General features: G+C 39.8%; 4 protein-coding genes across 6 annotated transcripts; 2 read left to right on the top strand and 2 right to left on the bottom strand.

Moving 5' to 3' along the window:
- Positions 1-792: 792 nt before the first annotated feature.
- Positions 793-18623, bottom strand: LOC124857027. Its single transcript, XM_047348072.1, has 6 exons — positions 18487-18623; positions 1944-2006; positions 1777-1856; positions 1581-1711; positions 1434-1500; positions 793-1361 (listed from the first exon to the last, which is right to left on the bottom strand). Exons 2-6 carry the CDS (start codon positions 1982-1984, stop codon positions 1285-1287), a joined length of 396 nt encoding a protein of 131 aa, XP_047204028.1. The 5' UTR covers positions 1985-2006; positions 18487-18623; the 3' UTR covers positions 793-1284.
- Positions 3735-7676, top strand: rbp7b (retinol binding protein 7b, cellular). The gene is made up of 5 exons (XM_047346320.1): positions 3735-3746; positions 5975-6041; positions 6176-6354; positions 6435-6536; positions 6709-7676. Exons 1-5 carry the CDS (start codon positions 3735-3737, stop codon positions 6760-6762), a joined length of 414 nt encoding a protein of 137 aa, XP_047202276.1. The 3' UTR covers positions 6763-7676.
- On the top strand, positions 9563-12526 carry cenps (centromere protein S). The gene is made up of 5 exons (XM_047348073.1): positions 9563-9983; positions 10083-10206; positions 11885-11918; positions 11997-12063; positions 12202-12526. Exons 1-5 carry the CDS (start codon positions 9954-9956, stop codon positions 12316-12318), a joined length of 372 nt encoding a protein of 123 aa, XP_047204029.1. The 5' UTR covers positions 9563-9953; the 3' UTR covers positions 12319-12526.
- On the bottom strand, positions 17844-22946 carry tardbpb (TAR DNA binding protein b). Of its 3 annotated transcripts, XM_047348070.1 has the most exons (6): positions 22154-22946; positions 21048-21211; positions 20806-20955; positions 20544-20714; positions 19087-19594; positions 17844-18628 (listed from the first exon to the last, which is right to left on the bottom strand). In XM_047348070.1, exons 1-5 carry the CDS (start codon positions 22392-22394, stop codon positions 19103-19105), a joined length of 1218 nt encoding a protein of 405 aa, XP_047204026.1. In that variant the 5' UTR covers positions 22395-22946; the 3' UTR covers positions 17844-18628; positions 19087-19102. The 3 variants fall into 3 exon arrangements, with proteins under 3 accessions (XP_047204026.1, XP_047204024.1, XP_047204027.1); XM_047348068.1 differs by having other exon boundaries at positions 17844-19594; positions 22154-22943; XM_047348071.1 differs by having other exon boundaries at positions 17844-19594; positions 20815-20955; positions 22154-22941.
- Positions 22947-24499: the final 1553 nt, after the last annotated feature.

Below are 24499 nucleotides of genomic sequence, written 5' to 3'. Positions count from 1 at the left end.
GTGCTGGTTAGCAGATTGATGCGGTAGAAACAGGGCGGAGCTACTTCCCGTCTGTATAATTAAGTACCTCAAGCCATTTACAGTAATGCACAACGATTTGTTATTTCTGGAAGAAAATTAAGGAGCAAGACTCTCTTCCTGGGATTTGCAATAGTACTTTTTCACATATTTGCCTCTTAGTAGACTTTATATTCACTTGCGAGCAACCCAGACTAACACAGCTATATTTGTTTCTTTAGATTTACAGATCATCAAAACAGAACTGAAGAAAAGCTCCTCCCCCTTCCCAGAAAGCCCAGGCTGGTCAATTTGATTGGCCCGATCAGACACTGCCCACTGTTCTCCATTGGACATCCTGCAATTTGAAATCTAATTAAATTATGTAAAATTAGAAGCAGTGCAAAGCATTCTCATTTCTAAATAGTTTTCTATTTATATCTAACATCTAAACTAAATTCTAACTCATGGTTGGTACTAGTTCTGGAAATTCTCAAAATTCCTTAAATTTTGAATAGAGTGATTATAACAGTTTAAAAATGTAATTACTTTCCATATATACTAAATCACTCTCAGATTTAATGTTTCAATTAAATAAAGGTTTTCAGTTGTTTCGGTTTAATTGGAGATATTTTAACTGCCTCTTTAAATCTGCATGTGCATGTTTTATCTAGAACTTTTAGGAAATGAACTCATGCAAACTTGTATGACATTTTTAAGCTAAAACTTGACTTATTTTATGAAAGTCTATTTCATAGTAGCAAAGAAAGTGAAATTTCCATTTGAAAACCTGACGACAAACACATCAGTTTACTTCTTCAAACCAGCACATATCATTTTGTGTGACAAGGATGTTAAATCAACACCTTGAGCCTTTATGTCTTTCTTACAAACATGGTGGTTTTTCAAAACAATAAGGTGGTGATAAAGCCTGGAAATTAAAACATAATAGCGCTTGAATTTTACATTCAGTCATAAATTTAGACATTGCCTTTTATCTATGGAAACATCTGTTTTGATCTGTTTGGTTTTACAGTATATATACATGTATGTACAGTTTAGATAACAGCATAAACTACACATCTGTTAGTTTATTTGACAGCATGCTGCATACATTTCTAACAACCGCATCTGTTATCCTGCAGCAAGCTTGAAAACCAGAGCTTGCACTTTTTTGCCTTTGTTCATGGTTTTAAGTTACCATCTGCCGGTGGCTCAAAGCCCTCATGAATTCTTTAAAAGTGCACTGTATCCGATGTCAGCGCGAGGACAGGTGGACCCGTTTTATCATCCGTTGTTTCTGCTTGTCCCCGTCACCGCCTGCCTTTTGGTTAACCACAGTCCTGATCTCACCATGAAAAACCCTAAACAGACAGAAACAGGTGTCATCTCTGTGGAGGTGCAGATTAAAGGGTTTGGACAGAAAGGTGCCTTACCTGTGCTGAATGCAGAGGCGACTGTTAGAGCGACAGACATGTAGTACAGCTCTGTGGTAGTTTTGGCCTGTCAGTGTAAACACAACTCACTTCGATGCTCGTGTTTTGTTTTTTCTCACTGTTACTGCTTTTGTTTTATTTTCTTACACAAGCGGCTGCCGTTAGAGTCAGGATGGCGGTGCACAGTCCATGCCCACATGACAAGAGTCCAAACGCATGATAGGCAGCCCACAAGCCCTGAGGAACTGGATCTAGTAGCGTGAATACCACTGAAAAACCTGAGAGGAGAGTAAAAGTTAGCATTATTCTGTTTTTTTAATCATGCATGTGCAATAGGACTCACCTGAAGCGACGATGGACAGAGCTAAAGTGGCTGACAGGTTGTTCAGAAGAGGTTGCCTGCAGTATCTTGAGGATTTTGGCCTTTAATCACAACAACAAAAAAAGCACTTTTACATATAAATCCATGACCTGTCTGTGACTTTATGCAATGGTCTACATCCCAGTTACCTCCCCATGACGTAGAGCTGAGGGGCCAGAACTACCGCCATAAACACCGCATTCACTATTTGACTGTTAATAGAAAATTACACTTCAGCAGTCAGGCATAAACGATAATAATCTCTCTCTCGCTCTCTCTCTGCAAGAGTACTTACAATTTCAACCTCTGATTCAGTGGTATCCATCTGCTGCTGTGATAGCCCATGAAGATCAGCATGTAGAGAAACATTGCTGCGCATTCAGGCAAGAAACACCGCCCAGAAACACCACCCTGCTAGATGCATGTTTCCCGAGGAAAGATTGGGTTTCACTATTATCAGGTCCGCTAACATTGGTTTTACAATTTGTATCACTTGTTTCTTTGCATTTATATACAGTTACATTTACATGCATGTATACTGTATCAAATATACTGTTAATATTTTACTTTTCTTAGCTCTCAAAACAAGTTTGATGCTTATTTACTTTTATTGGATGCTTACTTTATATTGCTCCTTGGTAATAATTTATTATTATATTTTGCTGGAAGTTACGTGTATTTCGTTGTAGGCTATATACAAAAATAAACCTCAAATTATTATTATTATAAATGTTATGCTATTTTTATTGTGTCCACTAATGTCGATATTTTATTAGAATTTATACTAGTTGTCCTTTCATATTTCTATAGCACCACGAAATTTTTGAGAACAGTATAAAATGTATGTATCACCAAACAGATTTAGATATTAGGAAAACATAACCTGAGTAAATATTAAATTCTCTGATGATAATTTATTTTATTTTATTTTACATTACAATTAATGTCTCAAAATTACTCTGAAGTTATTTTGGCCCTCTCTTTGCAGAATTGTTTTATTTCACCCACAATGGAGGATTTTTGAGCATGAACGGCCTTGTTGAAGTCATGCCACAGCATGTCAGTTGGGTTTATTTCCAGACTTTGACTAGTTCACTACAAAAACCTGAGCCATTCATTATTTTGCTGCACAACCTCAGTTTGCTTCAGCTTAAGGTCACAAACTGATTTCCAGACATTTATCTTTAGGATTCTTTTGGTAGGGAGCAGAATTCATGGTTTCATCAACCACAGCAAGTTATCTAGGGCCCTGAAGCAGCAAAGCAGCCCCAAACCATCATACCACCACCACCATGTTTAACTATAGGCATGATGTTCTTTGTTTGAAATGCTGTATTTTCTGGTAAATGTGCGAGAGGCTGTTTTGCTGTTTTGGTCAGCAGTGGGTTTTTTCTTTGAAACTCTGCCATGGATGCCCAGTGACTTTTATATTGCTGTCATGAACTCTGACCCTAACTGAGACAAGTGACGCCTGCAGCTTTTTAGATGTTGTTCTGGGTTCTATTGTGGCCTCGCGAAAGAGCTGTTGATGCAAGTGGAGTAATTTTGCGGGATCGACCACTCCTGGGAGGGTTCGCCACGTTTCATGTTTTCTCCATTTGGAGAAATTTCCCAAAGCCTTAAAGATGGCTTTGTTGCCTTTTCCAGACATTGTTTCTCATCTGTTGCTGATGTTTTTGTTCTGTGTCATTTGATAGTGGCATGATGTGTTGCTTTTTAAGATCTTTTAGCCTACTTCGTGTCTTCAGACAGTTTCTGTGTATCGATTTTTTGATTTTACAGGTCAGGTCATAATCAGGCCTGGCTGTGTCTGGTACTATACCAAATATTTTTCCTGTAAAAAAAACAACAAATCTGTAGACTGGTGACCTGTCCAGGATGTACCCCGCCTATTGCCCAATGACAGCTGGAGATAGGAACCAGCCCCCCAGTGACCCTGCATGAATAAGCAGGTATGATGGATGGATCACCACTCACACTAACCTGGCAACCTCAACCAAAATAAAGTGTGGTAAGTACTATTTTATAGTTGGGGTTAAAAACAAAGTCTAAACAGAGAGGGAAAACGGAGGGAGAGCAATTCAACTTGTGTCCCTGAGCAGGTCAGGTGTTCTAGTCAAAAACACCTTTGTTATGGGAATCTTTGGAGTCTTGCCTTCCTCAAGGCTGAGAACCAATCTGCTTAAATTTGCTACAAAGTAGGACAAAAACCAACAGGTCCTCTGACTAAAGTCTAATTGATTTTACTTCATTCAAAAGATCAGCCTTATAAGTTTCTTTTTTAGGCTGCAGTTCACGTTTCCCAGTCCTGATCCTTAGACGTGCCGTAGCCTGCAAGTCTTAGATGTTTCTCCACTTCAACACACCTGCTTTAAAGTGATGTTAATCAACAGGCTTCTGCAGAACCTGATAACAATCAGTGGTCCCATTTTTTTTCTTTTTGTTTCATGCAGGATTGTTTCCTCATCTTATGCAAAAATTGCACCTCACCCTGTGTGTCTGAAATAACAGAGGTGAGCGTTGCAATGCCCTGCCCTACACTGACACGCTATAAAACATCCAGGAACTCACACTGCCAAGTGTTCCAAAGAGCCAAACCTTCAAAATGCCTTCAAACTACAGGTCCTTCTCAAAATATTAGCATATTGTGATAAAGTTCATTATTTTCCATAATGTAATGATGAACATTTAACATTCATATATTTTAGATTCATTGCACACTAACTGAAATATTTCAGGTCTTTTATTGTCTTAATACGGATGATTTTGGCATACAGCTCATGAAAACCCAAAATTCCTATCTCACAAAATTAGCATATTTCATCCGACGAATAAAAGAAAAGTGTTTTTATTACAAAAAACGTCAACCTTCAAATAATCATGTACAGTTATGCACTCAATACTTGGTCGGGAATCCTTTTGCAGAAATGACTGCTTCAATGCGGCGTGGCATGGAGGCAATCAGCCTGTGGCACTGCTGAGGTCTTATGGAGGCCCAGGATGCTTCGATAGCGGCCTTTAGCTCATCCAGAGTGTTGGGTCTTGAGTCTCTCAATGTTCTCTTCACAATATCCCACAGATTCTCTATGGGGTTCAGGTCAGGAGAGTTGACAGGCCAATTGAGCACAGTGATACCATGGTCAGTAAACCATTTACCAGTGGTTTTGGCACTGTGAGCAGGTGCCAGGTCGTGCTGAAAAATGAAATCTTCATCTCCATAAAGCTTTTCAGCAGATGGAAGCATGAAGTGCTCCAAAATCTCCTGATAGCTAGCTGCATTGACCCTGCCCTTGATAAAACACAGTGGACCAACACCAGCAGCTGACACGGCACCCCAGACCATCACTGACTGTGGGTACTTGACACTGGACTTCTGGCATTTTGGCATTTCCTTCTCCCCAGTCTTCCTCCAGACTCTGGCACCTTGATTTCCGAATGACATGCAGAATTTGCTTTCATCTGAAAAAAGTACTTTGGACCACTGAGCAACAGTCCAGTGCTGCTTCTCTGTAGCCCAGGTCTGGGGAATGCGGCACCTGTAGCCCATTTCCTGCACACGCCTGTGCACGGTGGCTCTGGATGTTTCTACTCCAGACTCAGTCCACTGCTTCCGCAGGTCCTCAAAGGTCTGGAATCGGCCCTTCTCCACAATCTTCCTCAGGGTCCGGTCACCTCTTCTCGTTGTGCAGCGTTTTCTGCCACACTTTTCCTTTCCACAGACTTCCCACTGAGGTGCCTTGATACAGCACTCTGGGAACAGCCTATTCGTTCAGAAATTTCTTTCTGTTTCTTACCCTCTTGCTTGAGGGTGTCAATAGTGGCCTTCTGGACAGCAGTCAGGTCGGCAGTCTTACCCATGATTGGGGTTTTGAGTGATGAACCAGGCTGGGAGTTTTAAAGGCCTCAGGAATCTTTTGCAGGTGTTTAGAGTTAACTCGTTGATTCAGATGATTAGGTTCATAGCTCGTTTAGAGACCCTTTTAATGATATGCTAATTTTGTGAGATAGGAATTTTGGGTTTTCATGAGCTGTATGCCAAAATCATCCGTATTAAGACAATAAAAGACCTGAAATATTTCAGTTAGTGTGCAATGAATCTAAAATATATGAATGTTACATTTTCATCATGACATTATGGAAAATAATTAACTTTATCACAATATGCTAATATTTTGAGAAGGACCTGTACAATGGAACCTGGGATATGGTTAGCAATGATAATTTAGAGGGTTACATGGCTGCACTTGGTGAGTTTTTCTTATTTTACTTGTTAGGTGGTATACCATGATAAATCCGCTTTGTGGAGGTATACATTTTTTGTCAAATAAGCATAAAAAACAAGCAAATGGCACAGTTAATAATTTAATGTTTTGCCCTGCAGATATTAACTTTGCAACACGCAAAATCGCCTCCATACTGAAGCCTCAGAAGGTTATCAAACAAGATGGAGATTCTTTCACCTTCCAAACCATCTCTCCTGTGTTGAAATACAAATGTTCTTTCAAGATTGGAGAGGAGTTCGAAGAGGTGACGAAGGCAATGGACCACCGCAAGTGCCAGGTGACTATGCAAATAACATCTAAAACCGCATGATTAAAGTTGATTGTGAATTAAAGTGTTTTATTTTACATCTCCACCAGTCTGTGGTGAACTGGGACAATGATGAGCTGGTGTGTGTTCAGAAAGGAGAGAAGCGAAACAGGGGCTGGACACACTGGATTCAGGGGGACAAGCTTCATCTGGTATTCCTGATCACCTTTTAATATTTATTTAGAAAATATAGTCTAGCTTTGTATGCTGTATTTAAAATTTAAGTCCTTTACTTCACTCTACAGGACTAAATTATTTCATTTGTTTTTGTATATGTAGATTTCCCCACAAATTGTATAAAACTTGCATTTTTTGTTTTTTCAGGAGCTAACCTGTGAAGGTCAGGTTTGCAAGCAAGTCTTCAAAAGGACGACATAACCCTGCCTTTGTAAGACGGCGTGATACTTGATACATGTTTTCATCACGAGATGAGCCACATGCATAATAAAATGCAGATCTATACTCTTGTTCTTTTTTTCCAACACTAAATGCAGTTGCTTTTGCATTAATTTGTGTTTTTTAGTTGATAATCCTGAGTGTTTCATACAATGTATTCATTTTTTTTTTTTTTTTACTCCACTATCAAAGCATAGAACGTACTGGTATAGCGACAAATTTATTTTTCCTGTATTTCAGAACTGTTTTATTGATTGGCAAATTTATTTGTTGCAGTAGAATTTTCTTTTTTTTTTACAGTGAAATTCAAACAAAATTGTGATGGTTTACGTTTGTGGCACAGCAAAGAGCAAGTTATAACCTGGTTCAAGCACAAATTAAAAAGAGAAACCACACATGAGAAAATTTCAATAAAAAGCTCAAAAGGTTGGCAGCATGAAGAGAAGAACATCCGGGTTGTAGTGGATTTTATCTCCTGTCAGACTCTGGCCAGCTGCCTCCAGTTCCAATCAACGCCAATTTACCTGGAGCTCTCAAAGAAACACAAAGACACCCAGAGGAAAGGTTTGGGCTGCAACACTGCGTGTAAATTGAAATTTAGTAGGTAATAAAATTACCTAAAGCCACCTGAATTGGTGACCCTATATTCTATAAAAAAGTAAATGTTAATGACCCATGGTCCTCTGTTTTCCAGTCGGGTGGGTGAGTGGGTGTTCCTCTTGGAGAATTGGAAAAGCATTGGGCAGGAGATGTTCCCTTTTAAACCAGAAACTAATTTGATGTAGGGACATTTAGCCGCACAAAGTCTCTTCCTAATATACAGGGGTTAGACAATGAAACTGAAACACCTGTCATTTTAGTGTGGGAGGTTTCATGGCTAAATTGGACCAGCCTGGTAGCCAGTCTTCATTGATTGCACATTGCACCAGTAAGAGAAGAGTGTGAAGGGTTCAATTAGCAGGGTAAGAGCACAGTTTTGCTCAAAATATTGAAATGCACACAACATTATGGGTGACATACCAGAGTTCAAAAGAGGACAAATTGTTGGTGCACGTCTTGCTGGCGCATCTGTGACCAAGACAGCAAGTCTTTGTGATGTATCAAGAGCCACGGTATCCAGGGTAATGTCAGCAAACCACCAAGAAGGACGAACCACATCCAACAGGATTAACTGTGGACACAAGAGGAAGCTGTCTGAAAGGGATGTTCGGGTGCTAACCTGGATTGTATCCAAAAAACATAAAACCACGGCTGCCCAAATCACAGCAGAATTAAATGTGCACCTCAACTTTCCTGTTTCCACATGAACGGTCCGTCGGGAGCTCCACAGGGTCAATATACACGGCCGGGCTTCTATAGCCAAACCTTTGGTCACTCATGCCAATGCCAAACGTCTGTTTCAATGGTGCAAGGAGCGCAAATCTTGGGCTGTGGACAATGTGAAACATGTATTGTTCTCTGATGAGTCCACCTTTACTGTTTTCCCCACATCCAGGAGAGTTACGGTGTGGAGAAGCCCCAAAGAAACGTACCACCCAGACTGTTGCATGCCCAGAATGAAGCATGGGGGTGGATCAGTGATGGTTTGGGCTGCCATATCATGGCATTCCCTTGGCCCAATACTTGTTCTAGATGGGCGCATCACTGCCAAGGACTACCGAACCATTCTTGAGGACCATGTGCATCCAGTGGTTCAAACATTGTATCCTGAAGGTGGTGCCGTGTATCAGGATGACAATGCACCAATACACACAGCAAGACTGGTGAAAGATTGGTTTGATGAACATGAAAGTGAAGTTGAACATCTCCCATGGCCTGCACAGTCACCAGATCTAAATATTATTGAGCCACTTTGGGGTGTTTTGGAGGAGCGAGTCAGGAAACGTTTTCCTCCACCAGTATCACGTAGTGACCTGGCCACTATCCTGCAAGAAGAATGGCTTAAAATCCCTCTGACCACTGTGCAGGACTTGTATATGACATTCCCAAGACAAAATGACGCTGTATTGGCCGCAAAAGGAGGTCCTACACCATACTAAATTATTGTGGTCTAAAACCAGGTGTTTCAGTTTCATTGTCCAACCCCTGTATGTTGCACTAGTCAAGTCCCAGTGGAGAGGTTACAGTGACAGATTTATAAAAAAAAAAACAACCAGAGAAATTTTCACATGGCTGCTGAGATTAGGACCAAAATAGTAATTTGTTTTTCTAAATTAACTCAATGGTAGATATTATATCCATAACTTCCAAAATTAATCCTAAATAAAATAAAACTGTATATTTAATCTAATGCCATCAAATTAAAATAATTATCAGAAGTACAAAATTGCGGCTAATAACTTTTATATGCATAGCAGTTATATTCAATTTTGAGTTCAGAGTTGGTGGAAAAACAAAAAAGTAAAATGTTTCCTGAAACCTGAAGGTTTCACCTTCTGGATAAAAATGACAATTGTATCCTTCAACAAATCAAGCACTGCAAGTGTTTCACTTTTGTTTTTATGACATAACCACCTATTATTTTGATGTTGGCCAGTGACACCACTTGGAAAACTTTCTATAGTAGAATTAGTTGTAAAATGTTGAAGATCCAGTTATTCTGCCTCAGGTAGGTTTTTATAAACCTTTCCTACCTACTTAAGTTGGCTACATTGCGCTGACGTGAGCCTCATTTTGTGCAGATACTCTTTGTGTATAAAGAGAGACACGACCTATCGATGCAATCAAAGATTATCTGTTGATAACATACATTTCCAAAACAGGAAACTGCTTAAGAACCCCCACTGAATTATGCAGCGACTGGAATCCATATTCAGTAGATTCACTGACTGTTCATTATTTTTTTAAAGTTTGGAACTTAATACCGTAATGACTATTTTGCCAACTATGCGTTCAAACTTGTACGTCTGTAATCGTTTAAAAGCTGTACTCAAATTGTCTCGAAGCTGTGACCTACCTTGTAGTTCATCATTACAACCACGTGGGGGCGCTCTAAGTTTATCACCGCCTATAGTAGATTCGTTGATTTATGCCGCGAGTTTTTGTTTTGTCAGCTACTAAACTGTCAATCAGTTAGCAACCATGAGCTAATAACAGTTGTTTCACGCTGTCGTAACTTTGACTTATTCGACATTTTGGTTCTTTTTTCAACTTAAATTCGCAGCCGCTTAAAAATGTCGGTAGATAAAGAGGAAGTTGATCAGGTAAGAGTGTTAGCACCAGATGCACCTAGCCTGGGTTTGCTAAAATTATAATACCCATCCCTGTCTCAGGGGTTGTAATGAGTTTGTCTTTACATTCAGAGGTTGAAAGCAGCGGTTCATTATACGGTGGGTCGTCTGTGTCAGAGGATCGGAGAGGAGCACCGGAGGGAGTTCAGCCGACAGACCGTAGCAGCCATAGCCGAAACGACATTCAGGGAGTGCGGTGAGTTTCACGCAAACCGGCCGTCTGCTTTTTAGGAACACATTCACTGCAGGCTCAGCATTCATCCACCCACATACTGAATAAGTCACTAAATGTATCACTTTGATGCAGCACCACCTGTCAGACATAATATCTGAAAAATCTTAAGTGTATCGTAGATGTGTTCATATTCATTGAGCTCCTTTTTCATGTTGCAACCACATACTAGTTTAGTTTGAAGTAGATTTGTTGTGATAGACCAGCAATTTGAAAAGTCCAGTATACATTTGTATTACAGCCCTTGACTTGGATATCCTTAAAAATCCAGTTGTCTTGAAATGTCTCCTTACACTAGTGTGTAATTAACTCTCAGTATAAGTCCAGCTGTTTGGTGAAGCTTCAGTTTTCTGTTTGTTTGTTTTTTAACCTACTAAAACATGATTGTCCACCTAAACTGACAAAGTAAAGCATTCATCAGAAGGAACTCCAAGACGCTCGTGGAGACTGTCTAAAGAGGACAGTTAGTGGTCTACTCCACTGTCTGGCCATTGTTGAAGTGGCTAAAAGAAGCTGTAACAAGTCCTGTTTGCAGTTAGCCACGAGCTGTATGGGAGACATCTCAAACTTGCTGAAAAAATTAGCCTGGTCAGGGGAGACCAAAATCAAACGTTCATGGATGTAATGTCTTGTGTAGTTGAGCACAATGCCCCCACTGCAAAACATTGTGGTGGTAGCATCATGCTGTGGGGATGCTTTACTTCAGCAGGGACAAGGAAACTGGTCAGAGGTGAAGGCGGAAGATAAATCCGGGAAGAAAACCTAACAGTTTTCAACAGACTTGAGACTAGGGTGGTAGTTTGACTTTTCAGCAGGACACAAACGTTAAACACACAGCCAGAGGTACAATGGAATGGTTTAGATCAAAACCGGTTAGAAAAGCAACGTCAGTCTAGACCTTAATCCAACCGACATTTTACACAAATAAGCTGTTCTCAGATTCCCTGCATTACATCTAGATGAGCGTGAGCTATTTTGCATAAAAAAATGGATAAATATTTCAGCAACAAGATGTGCAAAGGTGGTTGAGACATCCCAAGTCTTGCAACTGTAACAAAAAGGTGGTTCTACAAAGTATTATTGACCCAGGAGTTTGAACACCTTTCAGATCTTTATTTGCAGAGAATTAGAAAAATGTTCACAATTCCTCTTTCACAGTTTGTATTTTCAACTTTTTGGTTGGTCTATCAGAAAAACCAAATAAAATACATTAATATTTGTGGTTGCCACGTGATAAAATGTCATTTAGATGACTCAGCTGCATCTAACAGTATGACCTGATTGGTCAAAACACTGGAAATGTTACAGCGTCAGATAATGTTTCTCACCAGAAATGTGTTGCATCTGGATTTTGAATCCAACCGTTTCACTACATTATTAGGAACCATTACCAACATACGTTGATCATTTAAGTGCTATTTTGATAGGTTTGACTGCCACAATTGTTAAATAATGAATGCCTTGATCTCTAGAAAGTGGATCCAAGATGAGTAATTTCTTCCAATGCAATATAAGACTTATGGTGCTTAAGTTTAAACTACAGAATGTTTTATTTATATTTTGAAGCTGTAGGGATGTATAACTCTTCAACCCAATAACAAGGTTCCCAGTAAACTTTATACATTGGCTTTCTTCTTTTCAGATACATTTGCCAAAGATCTAGAAGCTTTTGCAAGGTAAGGCACCATTCTGGGTATCCAGGCTTTTATTACTCTAGCAAAATAAATTTATAGTGTGACTTTGTTTGGTCTTAGACATGCTAAAAGAAGCACAGTGTCTGCAGAGGATGTGAAACTTCTAGCCCGTCGCAGTACTGCACTAGTAAGTGGTGTCTACAGAAAAATAACCAAGTATCACTATTCTTTGTCATATTTTTAGCATAGCATAGTTAAACATGTAATACATGCATATACTACAGGAGACAGTATCTTTTTATTGTTTCATTTGGCTTTATTTCAGTCCAACCACATACAAAATAAAAGTGAAGAACTGGCCCAAGAGCAGAGAGAGTCCAGAAAGAAGAGTTCAGGGAAGAGGAAGAGCAGAGACACCGAGGAGGAGGAGAGCAAAGAATGAGGACATGACACAGGGAAGCCTGCAGTTTCTGACATGTGCCCAACATGCATATAACAATAAAAGACTGACCAGGACAGACTAATGTCAAGTTAATGAGCTTCTCGAAGTGTAAAGCGCAAGACTGATGCAAAACCAAGCTGATTTCAGGAGGTCTTGATTTAGCATGAAGTGATGAAATATGAGCAGCAATAAAAACTTCAATAAAGAACTGTTCATGTGGTTTACTGCAATGAATGAATACTATGTTCATGAACCTGGTTTGGATAGTAAACATACCTGTTAAATCCTCCAAAATATAGTTTGATCTGCCATCTTAACCTTCAAGTCAGTTTGCCCCTTCACCATTTTGTCTCAACCAATTCATACACGTCTGTTAATCAGTCTACATGGTGGTTAATTATTGATCATAAAAAAACAAAATCCCAAATGAGTAAATCTTGTGTAGAATTTACATGGATGTCTTCTGAAAATTTAAATTGGGAAGTTTGATCCCAATGAAACAAACCCCTCTGCAGATTAATTATTGCAGTGAAATAACATTTCCTTACAGAAAACTGTGTCAGTTAAAGAAAACCAATTTACAAGCAGTCAAAGCAGGTATGAAATGTCCCCCAAGGAAAGTACAAACTGATGCATGGGTACTACTTTTTCTACCTGTGAAGGTTGGCACGAAACGGCCAAAACTGCAGAAGCTTGAAATGGCGAAAGCAAAAACACCTTCCTGTCTACAATCTGAGTAAATCTTGTGGCTCAAAACTTCCAATTTAATCAATGCAGAGCTCAATATTTAGAAAACAGTAGAGATGCGCCGAGAAAACTGTCTGGTGACTAAAATCTGCTAATTTCACACTCGAGCAGCCCTGATCAATGATTGGAAACTACAGGTCTTCTGATCAGTGACAGAAACCAACCAAAGTGCCAACAGTTCATGCTGATAAAAACACTCATCTGTGAGGAAGCTGTTGCTAAAAGAAAGACTGTTGGCTATTGTTACCATCAGGTTTTGGTTTTTTTTACACTTCAGAGCAAGGAAAGATTTACCACCATCTTGTTTTAAATTTTTATGCTCAATCTCTGTGATTAGGTGTTTAAAATATCAACTAAATATTAGTGAAATCCTGTTTACCTGCAGAGCTGTGTAATGCTGACTGCTGTCTTCACAGTGGAATGCCTGCTAATAATGTAAATACTGATGTTGAACTGCAACAGAAAGGCTGCCTAAGGCTCTTTTAAATAAATTAACTAACCACTCAACTCTAGGGTTTTAAACTTCAGGTCTTGAAGGCCAGTGTCTTACAACATTTAGATGCATTTCTGCTTCAACTAAATCAAATAATTAGGTAATTAGCAGGACCCCGTAGAACTTGATAGCGTAAAGGTTTAGAAGACAATTCAACCATTTGAATCAGATGTGTTAGACCAAGGGTACATCTGAAAGCTGCAGGACACCGGCTCCTCAAGTTTGACACGTGACTTAAGCCAACATAAAAATTAAGAGCATTGTTCTTTCAAATATTAAGTTGAAAACAGCTGTTTTAAATGGATCGTGCAGAAAAACATTATTCTATAATATGTACCTTCACATTTTAGACATGCAAAAGGTTACTGAGCTAAAACTAGTCTAGCAAGGAAGCAAATGAGGAATGCTGCAATTGTTTTTACTTGGGTTTTATCAGTATATGCACCACGGTCCCATCTCGAGTGATACAAAGAACATATGCTCTGTGATCGCAACTGCACTCTTATTTAAATCCTATTTTATACACTGCTCAAAACAATAAAGGGAACACTCAAATAACACATCCTAGATCTGAATGAATGAAATATTCTCATTGAATACTTTGTTCTGTACAAAGTTGAATGTGCTGACAACAAAATCACACATAAATCGTCAATGGAAATCAAACTTATTAACCAATGGAGGCCTGGATTTGGCGTCACACACAAAATTAAAGTGGAAAAACACACTACAGGCTGATCCAACTTTGATGTAATGTCCTTAAAACAAGTCAAAATGAGGCTCAGTATTGTGTGTGACCTCCATGTGCCTGAATGACCTCCCTACAACGCCTGGGCATGCTCCTGATGAGACGGCGGATGGTCTCCTGAGGGATCTCCTCCCAGACCTGGACTAAAGTATCTGCCAACTCCAGGACAGTCTGTGGTGCAACGTGACGTTGGTGGATGGAGCGAGACATGATGTCCCAGATGTGCTCGATCGGATTCAGGTCTGGGGAACGGGCGGGCCAGTCCATAGCTTCAATGTCTTCATCTTGCAGGAACTGCTGATACACTCCAGCCACATGAGGTCTAGCATTGTCCTGCATTAGGAGGAACCCAGGGCCAACCGCACCAGCATATGGTCTCACAAGGGGTCTGAGAATCTCATCTCGGTACCTAATGGCAGTCATGCTACCTCTGGAGAGCACATGGAAAGAAATGCCACACCACACCATTACTGACCCACTGCCAATCCGGTCATGCTGAAGGATGTTGCAGGCAGCAGATCGCTCTCCACGGTGTCTCCAGACTCTGTCACATCTGTCACATGTGCTCAGTGTGAACCTGCTTTCATCTGTGAAGACCACAGGGCGCCAGTGGAGAATTTACCAATCCTGGTGTTCTCTGGCAAATGCCAAGCGTCCTGCACGGTGTTGGGCTGTGAGCACAACCCCCATTTGTGGACGTCGGGCCTCATATTATCCTCATGGAGTCGGTTTCTAACCGTTTGTGCAGACACATGCACATTTGTTGCCTGCTCTGGCAGTGCTCCTCCTGTTCCTCCTTGCACAAAGGCGGAGGTAGCGGTCCTGCTGCTGGGTTGTTGCCCTCCTACGGCCTCCTCCATGTCTCCTGGTGTACTGGCCTGTCTCCTGGTAGCGCCTCCAGGCTCTGGACACTACGCTGACAGACACAGCAAACCTTCTTGCTACAGCTCGCATTGATGTGCCATCCTGGATGAGCTGCACTACCTGAACCACTTGTGTGGGTTGTAGAGTCCGTCTCATGCTACCACGAGTGTGAAAGCACCACCAACATTCAAAAGTGACCAAAACATCAGCCAGAAAGCATCGGTACTGAGAAGTGGTCTGTGGTCCCCACCTGCAGAACCACTCCTTTATTGAGTGTGTCTTGATAATCACCAAAGATTTCCCCCTGTTGTCTATTCCATTTGAACAACATGTGAAATTGATTGTCAATCAGTGTTGCTTCCTAAGTGGACAGTTTGAATTCACAGAAGTTTGATTTACTTGGAGTTATATTGTGTTGTTTAAGTGTTCCCTTTATTTTTGAGCAGTGTACTTATTTTTACCGCATATTTTTTAATATTGTATCTGTTTTTATGTTGAACTATGTAAGGTGACATTGAGTGTCTAGAATTTGTGCAGCTTTTTTTTTTTGGTATAGAAAAATCTAAGTTTTTGGAAAAACTGTTTAATTTTCATTATATGAAGAAAGTAAAGAGGTATTTTGTCAATTATAGTTTTAAAAGAGAAATCTGATTCTGCAGAAAAACATACAGGTCCTTCTCAAAATATTAGCATATTGTGATAAAGTTCATTATTTTCCATAATGTCATGATGAAAATGTAACATTCATATATTTTAGATTCATTGCACACTAACTGAAATATTTCAGGTCTTTTATTGTCTTAATACGGATGATTTTGGCATACAGCTCATGAAAACCCAAAATTCCTATCTCACAAAATTAGCATATCATTAAAAGGGTCTCTAAACGAGCTATGAACCTAATCATCTGAATCAACAAGTTAACTCTAAACACCTGCAAAAGATTCCTGAGGCCTTTAAAACTCCCAGCCTGGTTCATCACTCAAAACCCCAATCATGGGTAAGACTGCCGACCTGACTGCTGTCCAGAAGGCCACTATTGACACCCTCAAGCAAGAGGGTAAGACACAGAAAGAAACTTCTGAACGAATAGGCTGTTCCCAGAGTGCTGTATCAAGGCACCTCAGTGGGAAGTCTGTGGGAATGAAAAAGTGTGGCAGAAAACACTGCACAACGAGAAGAGGTGACCGGACCCTGAGGAAGATTGTGGAGAAGGGCCGATTGGGGGACCCTTGGGGGACCTGCGGAAGCAGTGGACTGAGTCTGGAGTAGAAACATCCAGAGCCACCGTGCACAGGCGTGTGCAGGAAATGGGCTACAGGTGCCGCATTCCCCAGGTCAAGCCACTTTTGAACCAGAAACAGCGGCAGAAGCGCCTGACCTGGGCTACAGAGAAGCAGCACTGGACTGTTGCTCAGTGGTCCAAAGTACTTTTTTCGGATGAAAGCAAATTCTGCATGTCATTCGGAAATCAAGGTGCCAGAGTCTGGAGGAAGACTGGGGAGAAGGAAATGCCAAAATGCCAGAAGTCCAGTGTCAAGTACCCACAGTCAGTGATGGTCTGGGGTGCCGTGTCAGCTGCTGGTGTTGGTCCACTGTGTTTTATCAAGGGCAGGGTCCATGCAGCTAGCTATCAGGAGATTTTGGAGCACTTCATGCTTCCATCTGCTGAAAAGCTTCATGGAGATGAAGATTTCATTTTTCAGCACGACCTGGCACCTGCTCACAGTGCCAAAACCACTGGTAAATGGTTTACTGACCATGGTATCACTGTGCTCAATTGGCCTGCCAACTCTCCTGACCTGAACCCCATAGAGAATCTGTGGGATATTGTGAAGAGAACGTTGAGAGACTCAAGACCCAACACTCTGGATGAGCTAAAGGCCGCTATCGAAGCATCCTGGGCCTCCATAAGACCTCAGCAGTGCCACAGGCTGATTGCCTACATGCCACGCCGCATTGAAGCAGTCATTTCTGCAAAAGGATTCCCGACCAAGTATTGAGTGCATAACTGTACATGATTATTTGAAGGTTGACGTTTTTTGTATTAAAAACACTTTTCTTTTATTGGTCGAATGAAATATGCTAATTTTGATAGATAGGAATTTTGGGTTTTCATGAGCTGTATGCCAAAATCATCCGTATTAAGACAATAAAAGACCTGAAATATTTCAGTTAGTGTGCAATGAATCTAAAATATATGAATGTTAAATTTTCATCATTACATTATAGAAAATAATGAACTTTATCACAATATGCTAATATTTTGAGAAGGACCTGTATTGGGTGTCAGCAGGTCAGAGCTTCACAAACAAATGGTCAGAAATCCAGCTACTACATCTCTGATCGGTGCATCTCTACAAAACAATTCCACAAGCAATGCATCATTTGTCTTTAAATTAAGTAGAAAACTAATAGAGCCACATGTTTGTACCACTAACCTTCAAACTAGATAGGTATGAGTAAGAATTCAATCTAAAAAGCAGCAAAAAGACAGGTACTACCCCATGTCATGTCTGAGAAGGCCACACACTGAAAGTGTTGGAACTTCCATCTTCATCCTTCAGGTCAGGGTTCAAACGGAGACCTCGACCAGCAGAGCCCAAGGTCCCTAGATATGTGAATCGAATTAGATGTTTTTGATTCGACAAACCCGACTCAAGCAGTATCAGCTAAGTAACTATTCAAATGAACTTTATTAGAGAACTCCCTTCATTTGACATGTTTTTCTTTTAAAAACACCTCACAAACAACAAAGAGCTACTGGGCACCATTGGACACACACGTCTCCACGTTCTCACATCCTCACTCGCGGCACCCCCAGAGTCTTCAGCAGGTGTCATCCACATCAAGAACACACTTACAGATCAGTTCAATTAACATGAAAGCACACACCATACAGCATTCAAATCAGATAATATAAGCAATACAAATATTCATCACAACATTCCACTACAGGTTTTATATTTCTGCACTTAGACATACTTAGAAGGAAGGAAAAACTTGCAACAATTAAAAAAAAAAATAGAAAAGAAAAAAGGGACAACTCTTGAAGTACTAATTAAAGAATGTCCATGTTAGGGGAGGCGCTCGTCGCATCCGCAGCTTCCACTCACACACTCAGAAAAGCAGTCAAATTGGGCTCTACCACCGCACAACCAGTCCTTTCCACGCGTCTCTCTCCGTTCGCTCACTCACCGCTTCACTCTTCGCCACAAGCCATCCTCAATCGCACTCATCAGTTCTTAAAATGTCAGTTGCGCAGTTCTCTCCATTTTTTCTTTTTTAAAAAGTGGATAAAAGTGAAAACACCCACCGTCTCTCAGAACATGCGGAGTGAGGCCGTTCTTTGATGGCATAGCATTTACAGGTGGGAAGAGGGAGAATGATACAGGTATCACACCCCAAGAATGCTGCCAAAGAGGAGCTTCCTCACGGGGAAATGGAAGAGAGGTGAACTGCAGAAGAGATTTCAGTGAAGGCTTTTCCACAGAACTTGACTGCAAATAAAGTTGCACTTTGAAAAAAAATAAAAATAAAAAAAAAGAAAATAAAAAAGACATTTAGGTTTCAACCAGATTCTTCCCAATGCAAGATTGCCTTTCAAGCCGATGGTGACAAAAGCCAGATAATGGTGAACCGCAGATATTCATGCATTTTCTAAATGGGCATCACATTTCACAATACATGCATTAGAGAATCCAGTTGAAATGGATACAAACAAACAAGACAGCAAAAATAGCACTTTAGTCAGAGATCCTGGTAAACAATTCACTGCAACAATTCCTAAATTAAATCTTTAGCATTTTGTTTTTCAAATCTACAAAACATCTTTCACAAAAGTGTTTAGTTTTCAGATACGCATCAACACCAGAAATAAACTTTTGAAAAGACTCGTTTCTCTCACAATACTTACCATAGAAACACTTAACTTACATACCCCACCCAGAAGACTTTGACTCCATACTGGACCCAAAACCTGAGCTAAACCCGCTACCACTGGTTGTAGAGTTTGACCCTGAGCCCCAGCCCAGACTGGCAGAGCTGGTGCCGTAGTTGCTGTTGCCTGTGCTGAAAGACTGACCCTGGTCCCTGCTTGAGCTTGTCCCACTAGAGCTGCTGCCTGAGGTGGACGTCTGTTGCTGGCTGGCCAGCATACCCATCATACCCCAACTACTTTGCAGAGCAGCCTGAGCAGCGGCCATCATGGCGGGGTTCAGGCTAAAGGAACCGAAATTGGCCAGACTACTATTGGCGCTGCTCCCCAACCCACTACGGTTGCTACCAAAAGCCTGGGCCCCGAAACCATTTCCGAATCGGGCCGTACGATCAAACTGCCTATTGCCGTGTTTGGGTTCAGCGTTTGAGATGTGAACACTGACTCCTTTGATGATGAGGTCCTCTCCGCAGAGAGACTGGGCAACCTGTCAGGGACAAATAACACAAAAATATGGTTAAAGTATTTGCCCCCCCCCCCCCCTGCATTTCCCCTTTTAGACACACTTTAATGTTTCAAGTCATCAAACAAATTTCAATGGAGAAAGTACATTTGAGTAAATACAAAAATAATGATTTTACCCATCAAGGGAATAAAGCTCTCTAAAAAAACAAACAAAACAGTGCCTATCTGAAACAGTAATCGCTCCTACATAGGAAGAATTCTTAGAAATTGTTTTAATTCAGCCAAATAGTGTAATTCATGTCATCTATGGCAAGATACCCAGGTCCTGAAGCAACCCCAGACCATAACACTCCAGCCACTCTGTTTAACTTTTAGCATGATGCATTTTTTCTAAAATGCTGCGTCAGTTTCACGCCAGGGCGCCTCGAAAACCTATTAGGCCACAGAATATTTTCTCAAACTTCTTGGGGATCATCGAGGTGATTGAAAAATTGGATCATTTGCTTTTTTTCAAAATAGCTTTGTAATCCTTTCCAGATTGATAAATGTTATTGAGATTTTGTTTCTCATCCGTTCTTGAATTTCTTTAGATAGGGGCATAATATGTTGCTTTTTAAGACCTTCTAGCCTACTTCATTGTGTTAGACAGGTTCTATTTGAGTGATTTCTTGGTTCTGCAGGTCTGGCAGTAATCATGCCTTTACACTGGCTTGTGAATTTCAACTTTGCAAAATATGTTGTTATATATATATATATATATATATATATATATATATATATATATTTTTTTTTTTTTTCCCTTAATAAAGGAAAACATTTAAAAATACTTTTTTTTTTTTAAACTGTGGTTGTCATCTGATGTTAAAACTAGTTTGATGATCTGAAACATTTACGTGCGATAAAAAAGCAAAATTAACATTAGTAAGAAGAGATAGCAGGACAACACATTTGTTTTGCATTTAATACAATACCTGATCATCTGCGAATGTAACAAAGGCAAAAGCACGGAATGGCTTGGGGATAAACACGTCTGTGACTTCTCCGTACTGCATGAAAAACTGACGAAGGTCATCTGTGGTCATGTCTTCCGTACAACGCCCAACAAACACTTTCCGGCTCCTCAGTGGCTCATCTGGACCTTGCTGTAAACAACAGAGAGGAAACGTAATCATTGTAGTGTGCCATAACAGATTTATTCTGCCCATTAAATGCAGCTATGTGAATGGACATTACCATATTCACCTTCGAGTTAGGAAGCTTGCAGTCACACCACCTTCCATCAATCATATGGCGCTGGGAGATCACCTTTTCCTGAGCTTCATACTCTGTGAACCTCACAAAGCCAAATCCTTTAGAGTTACCAGTCTTTGCATCTCGTTTAACCTAAGAGAACCATGAACAATAATAAACATTTATGGAGACATATATGAAACAAAAAAATACAGCTCATCAAACAAATCTGTTACAAGATATACCTGAACCATTATGACTTCTCCAAATGTGCTAAAGTAGTCTTTCAGGTCCTGTTCAGTTGTTTTCCAAGGGAGACCCAGAACAATCAGGTCAGACGTTTTCATGTCCCCCCTCTTCATCTTCACAGCAGAAGAAGCATCAATTTCATCCATTTTCCTTTTGTTATCTAAAATAAAAGAATAAATAATTTAACCTTCAAAAGTCACAAAAACCCAAGCTGTTCTGGACCATAGCCCAGGATCACGTTATCTGAATGGAAAACTAGTCATTTTTATTGGATCTTACATTTAAATGTTCTTTTAATTTATTTTAGTAGTAAATAGACCGACATTGCCTAATTGCGGGGTTCTGAGATTTGCAACCCTCTTACAATCTTTGATTAAACCGAAATAAAAATGCAATCTATCTATTTTACTTAGATACCCATGAATATTTAAAAAGCTTCATTGGTTGTTGTACCCAAGTAGTTCAAGTTAACAAAAATTAGCAGCTTTATACATTTAACCTTCAAATATCATAAAACGCAATCAGTTTTGCAACTATGTAAATTTCATTTAGTTATTTTAAGGTAAAATGGGCAGAAATGGGCCCCTGATCCCCCCCTAAAGACGTTCATTATATTTACATTTTTAAATAAACAATTTTATGAGCATATTCACATCAATTCAACTATAATTAAATTTCATTAGTATACACTGAATCAAATCTCTAAAAATGTTCCATTTCAAAATCGCTAATTGTTCCAGTTGACAACTTTGTTTGGTAACATTCAATTATTAAAGATCCACAAACCATGAAACAACATGCTGGGGGGATAGAATCTGGAAAATAAAACATTTTCGATAATTATCCAGAGTTGCCAAAATGATCAACTGAACTCTGTATGTTTCCTGCGAATCAGAATGAACAACTTGTGACCTCCCAAATGCTAACAGCGTTGAATCTTTTGTCAACTGAAACCAGGGGCCCAGTTTCAGCTGCTCTACTCCAACTTGGATTCCCTTTTCCTCCACTCCCACTGCAGGGAAGCAACACCATGAATAATAAATACACAGAATCCCACCTCTTCACACACAGAACATCATACGTAGAACCTCTGCATAGTTACCTTTTGGGTAGTTCACTACGTAAACGACGTTCCCCCATCCGTTTTCTGGTGCGTGCAGGACCCCCTCCACAAGACGCACTCCGCGCATGCACTGGGACACGGGGCTCCTGAACCGCAGGCCGCACGCCCCTGGAAACTGAGCCGCTACAGTTGACAGCAGAACCGTGCCGTCGTCCTCGGCCGGGATCTCCATGGGCTCCTCGTTTTCCTCCTCTGCCACCCGAATGTACCCCTCGGCCATTCTCGCGTTAAAGGAAAAAAAAAAAAAAAACTTGCTTTCTGACTGAAAACAGAAGCGCGGTTAGCTCGCTGTTTGTCCGGCTAACCTTAGCTGCTGCTAACTGAGCTGAATCAGACAACCCGTTTGTTTGGTTCTCTCTACGGGGGGAAAAAATAACTTTTTTAACTAAACGTGTCTTCACAAAACTACGTCACGATAGGTTAAATCTTAACTTTCTACAGCAATTCATGTGATTGTGCTAAAGGACGAACATCAGCTTTAGTCCTCCTTTGTTCGATGCAAGACGGGACGGCGATTTGTGTCGTCAACACCGGATGACACCAGGTCCAATGTGCTTCTCCGCCGGCGGGGGGGAAAAAAAAAAACTTGACAAAACTATTTCCTCTGCAAACCACTGCACGCAAATTGAATGCGTTTTAAAACGTTACCAACTGACTCGTATCGACTCACACTTAAAGTAGGAAACCCGGTAAAAAAACGAATGTTTTTCCACGAGGTGAACACAGACAACACCACGTAAGGCCTCCCAAAATGGCTTGAGCTAAGCGAAGCAGGAAATACGTCATTTGATCGGGCGGTATACTTTTTAGGAGGGGTACTTTTCTCTAACTGGCGTCGTTAAAAAGCCAAATCAAATCATCTGTCACTACTTAGCGATTGAATCAACCATTAGTTGTCGTAGAAATGCTAATTTAGTATAGCATGCCCATCACCGTGATGAACTACACAGCAAATAGTCAGTTTGAGTTGTTCCTGCCACCCCCCTTTTGACATGAATCGCCCAGTCCGAGTTTATTTCATCCACAAAAACACCTTCCGTTAGTTGCTACGTTGTTGGTCGGCAAAGGGAAGATGGCGGTTACCCGCACCTTAAAAGCTCAGAGGTTAAGACCGTAGACTTTTACTAAAACTGATGCATTTGGATTTATTCAATTGTTTCAACTTGTCATACATATATTTTGCCAGACTAAAAGCAAAAAGTGTGAATTTGTAATAAACTAACTAAATATAAAGTTTTAAAGAAATGAATGTATAAAAACAAATTCTCGAGTCTAGGTTGAGATCTTAAATAATAGGGATAATAACTTAAAAATATGTATCTTTAACATTTTCAAAGAGGTCATATTTAGGTCAAACTTCTTTATTTTTTCACAAAAATATGCTGTAAAATGATATTTTTCTATCCATTTTTCTTTGCTGGAGTACATACAACAATAAATCAAATGACAAACTTTCAAGTATTTGCATCTCTATTAAAGAAATTGAAATGTTTTAGACTTGGCCTTTATACCAATAAATATGTGCAACCTGAATTATTTGTTTTGTGTGTTGTTTCAAACCATTTGGATTCAACAACAAATGGGAATTTGTGACTTTGAATGGCTTACCATTAGTACTTTTGGCAAGCCAGAAAAGGTACAAATATTAAAATGCAGATAAAGTGAATAAAAGTGTATTTAAAAAAAACAATGACAAAAATGCACAGATACAAAACTCAACATCTGCAGAGTGATCCAAAATAATACTAGAACACAAACAGGCCCAACCTTTCAGAAGTTTTGTCCAAAATTCATTTTGATTTATTGATAAAAATGGAATCTACACTGTAAAACATTTCCTGGAGTACATCTATTAACATATAAAGTGAGCATGTTTTATATACACCAAAAACCTCTTTCAAAAAAACTTTTAATGTGTCAGAAATGTTTTAGTCTCGGCTACTATACCATAAAAATATGTAAGTTGCATTAGATTTTTGCCTTTTTCATCCAAAATGTTTGAGTTTTAAATTGGAATTAATGACTTGCAATGTGACAGATGAAGGCATTGACAAGTTTTAAAAACCACTTAATTTATCCACCACTGTATCCCTGTGGTTTAGAGTCCTTTGTAGACGCCAGTGTGAGTTTTCTCTGTAAAAAATATTTTTTTTATACTAAAAAACATCAAGTGTATTACTCTGCCTGCGCACAAAAAAATACTCAAAATATTATATTATAAATGTAAATATCTGTATTTTTTTTTTAGTAATCATAAGTTTTGACTGTGTTTTAAATAAAAAGCAACTACATCCTGTTATACATTTTTGTTTTCACTGTGCTACA

This window comes from Girardinichthys multiradiatus, chromosome 20 (assembly GCF_021462225.1).
Source record: "Girardinichthys multiradiatus isolate DD_20200921_A chromosome 20, DD_fGirMul_XY1, whole genome shotgun sequence".
Classification (NCBI taxonomy): domain Eukaryota; kingdom Metazoa; phylum Chordata; class Actinopteri; order Cyprinodontiformes; family Goodeidae; genus Girardinichthys; species Girardinichthys multiradiatus.
This window is presented reverse-complemented; position numbering and strand designations above follow the sequence as displayed.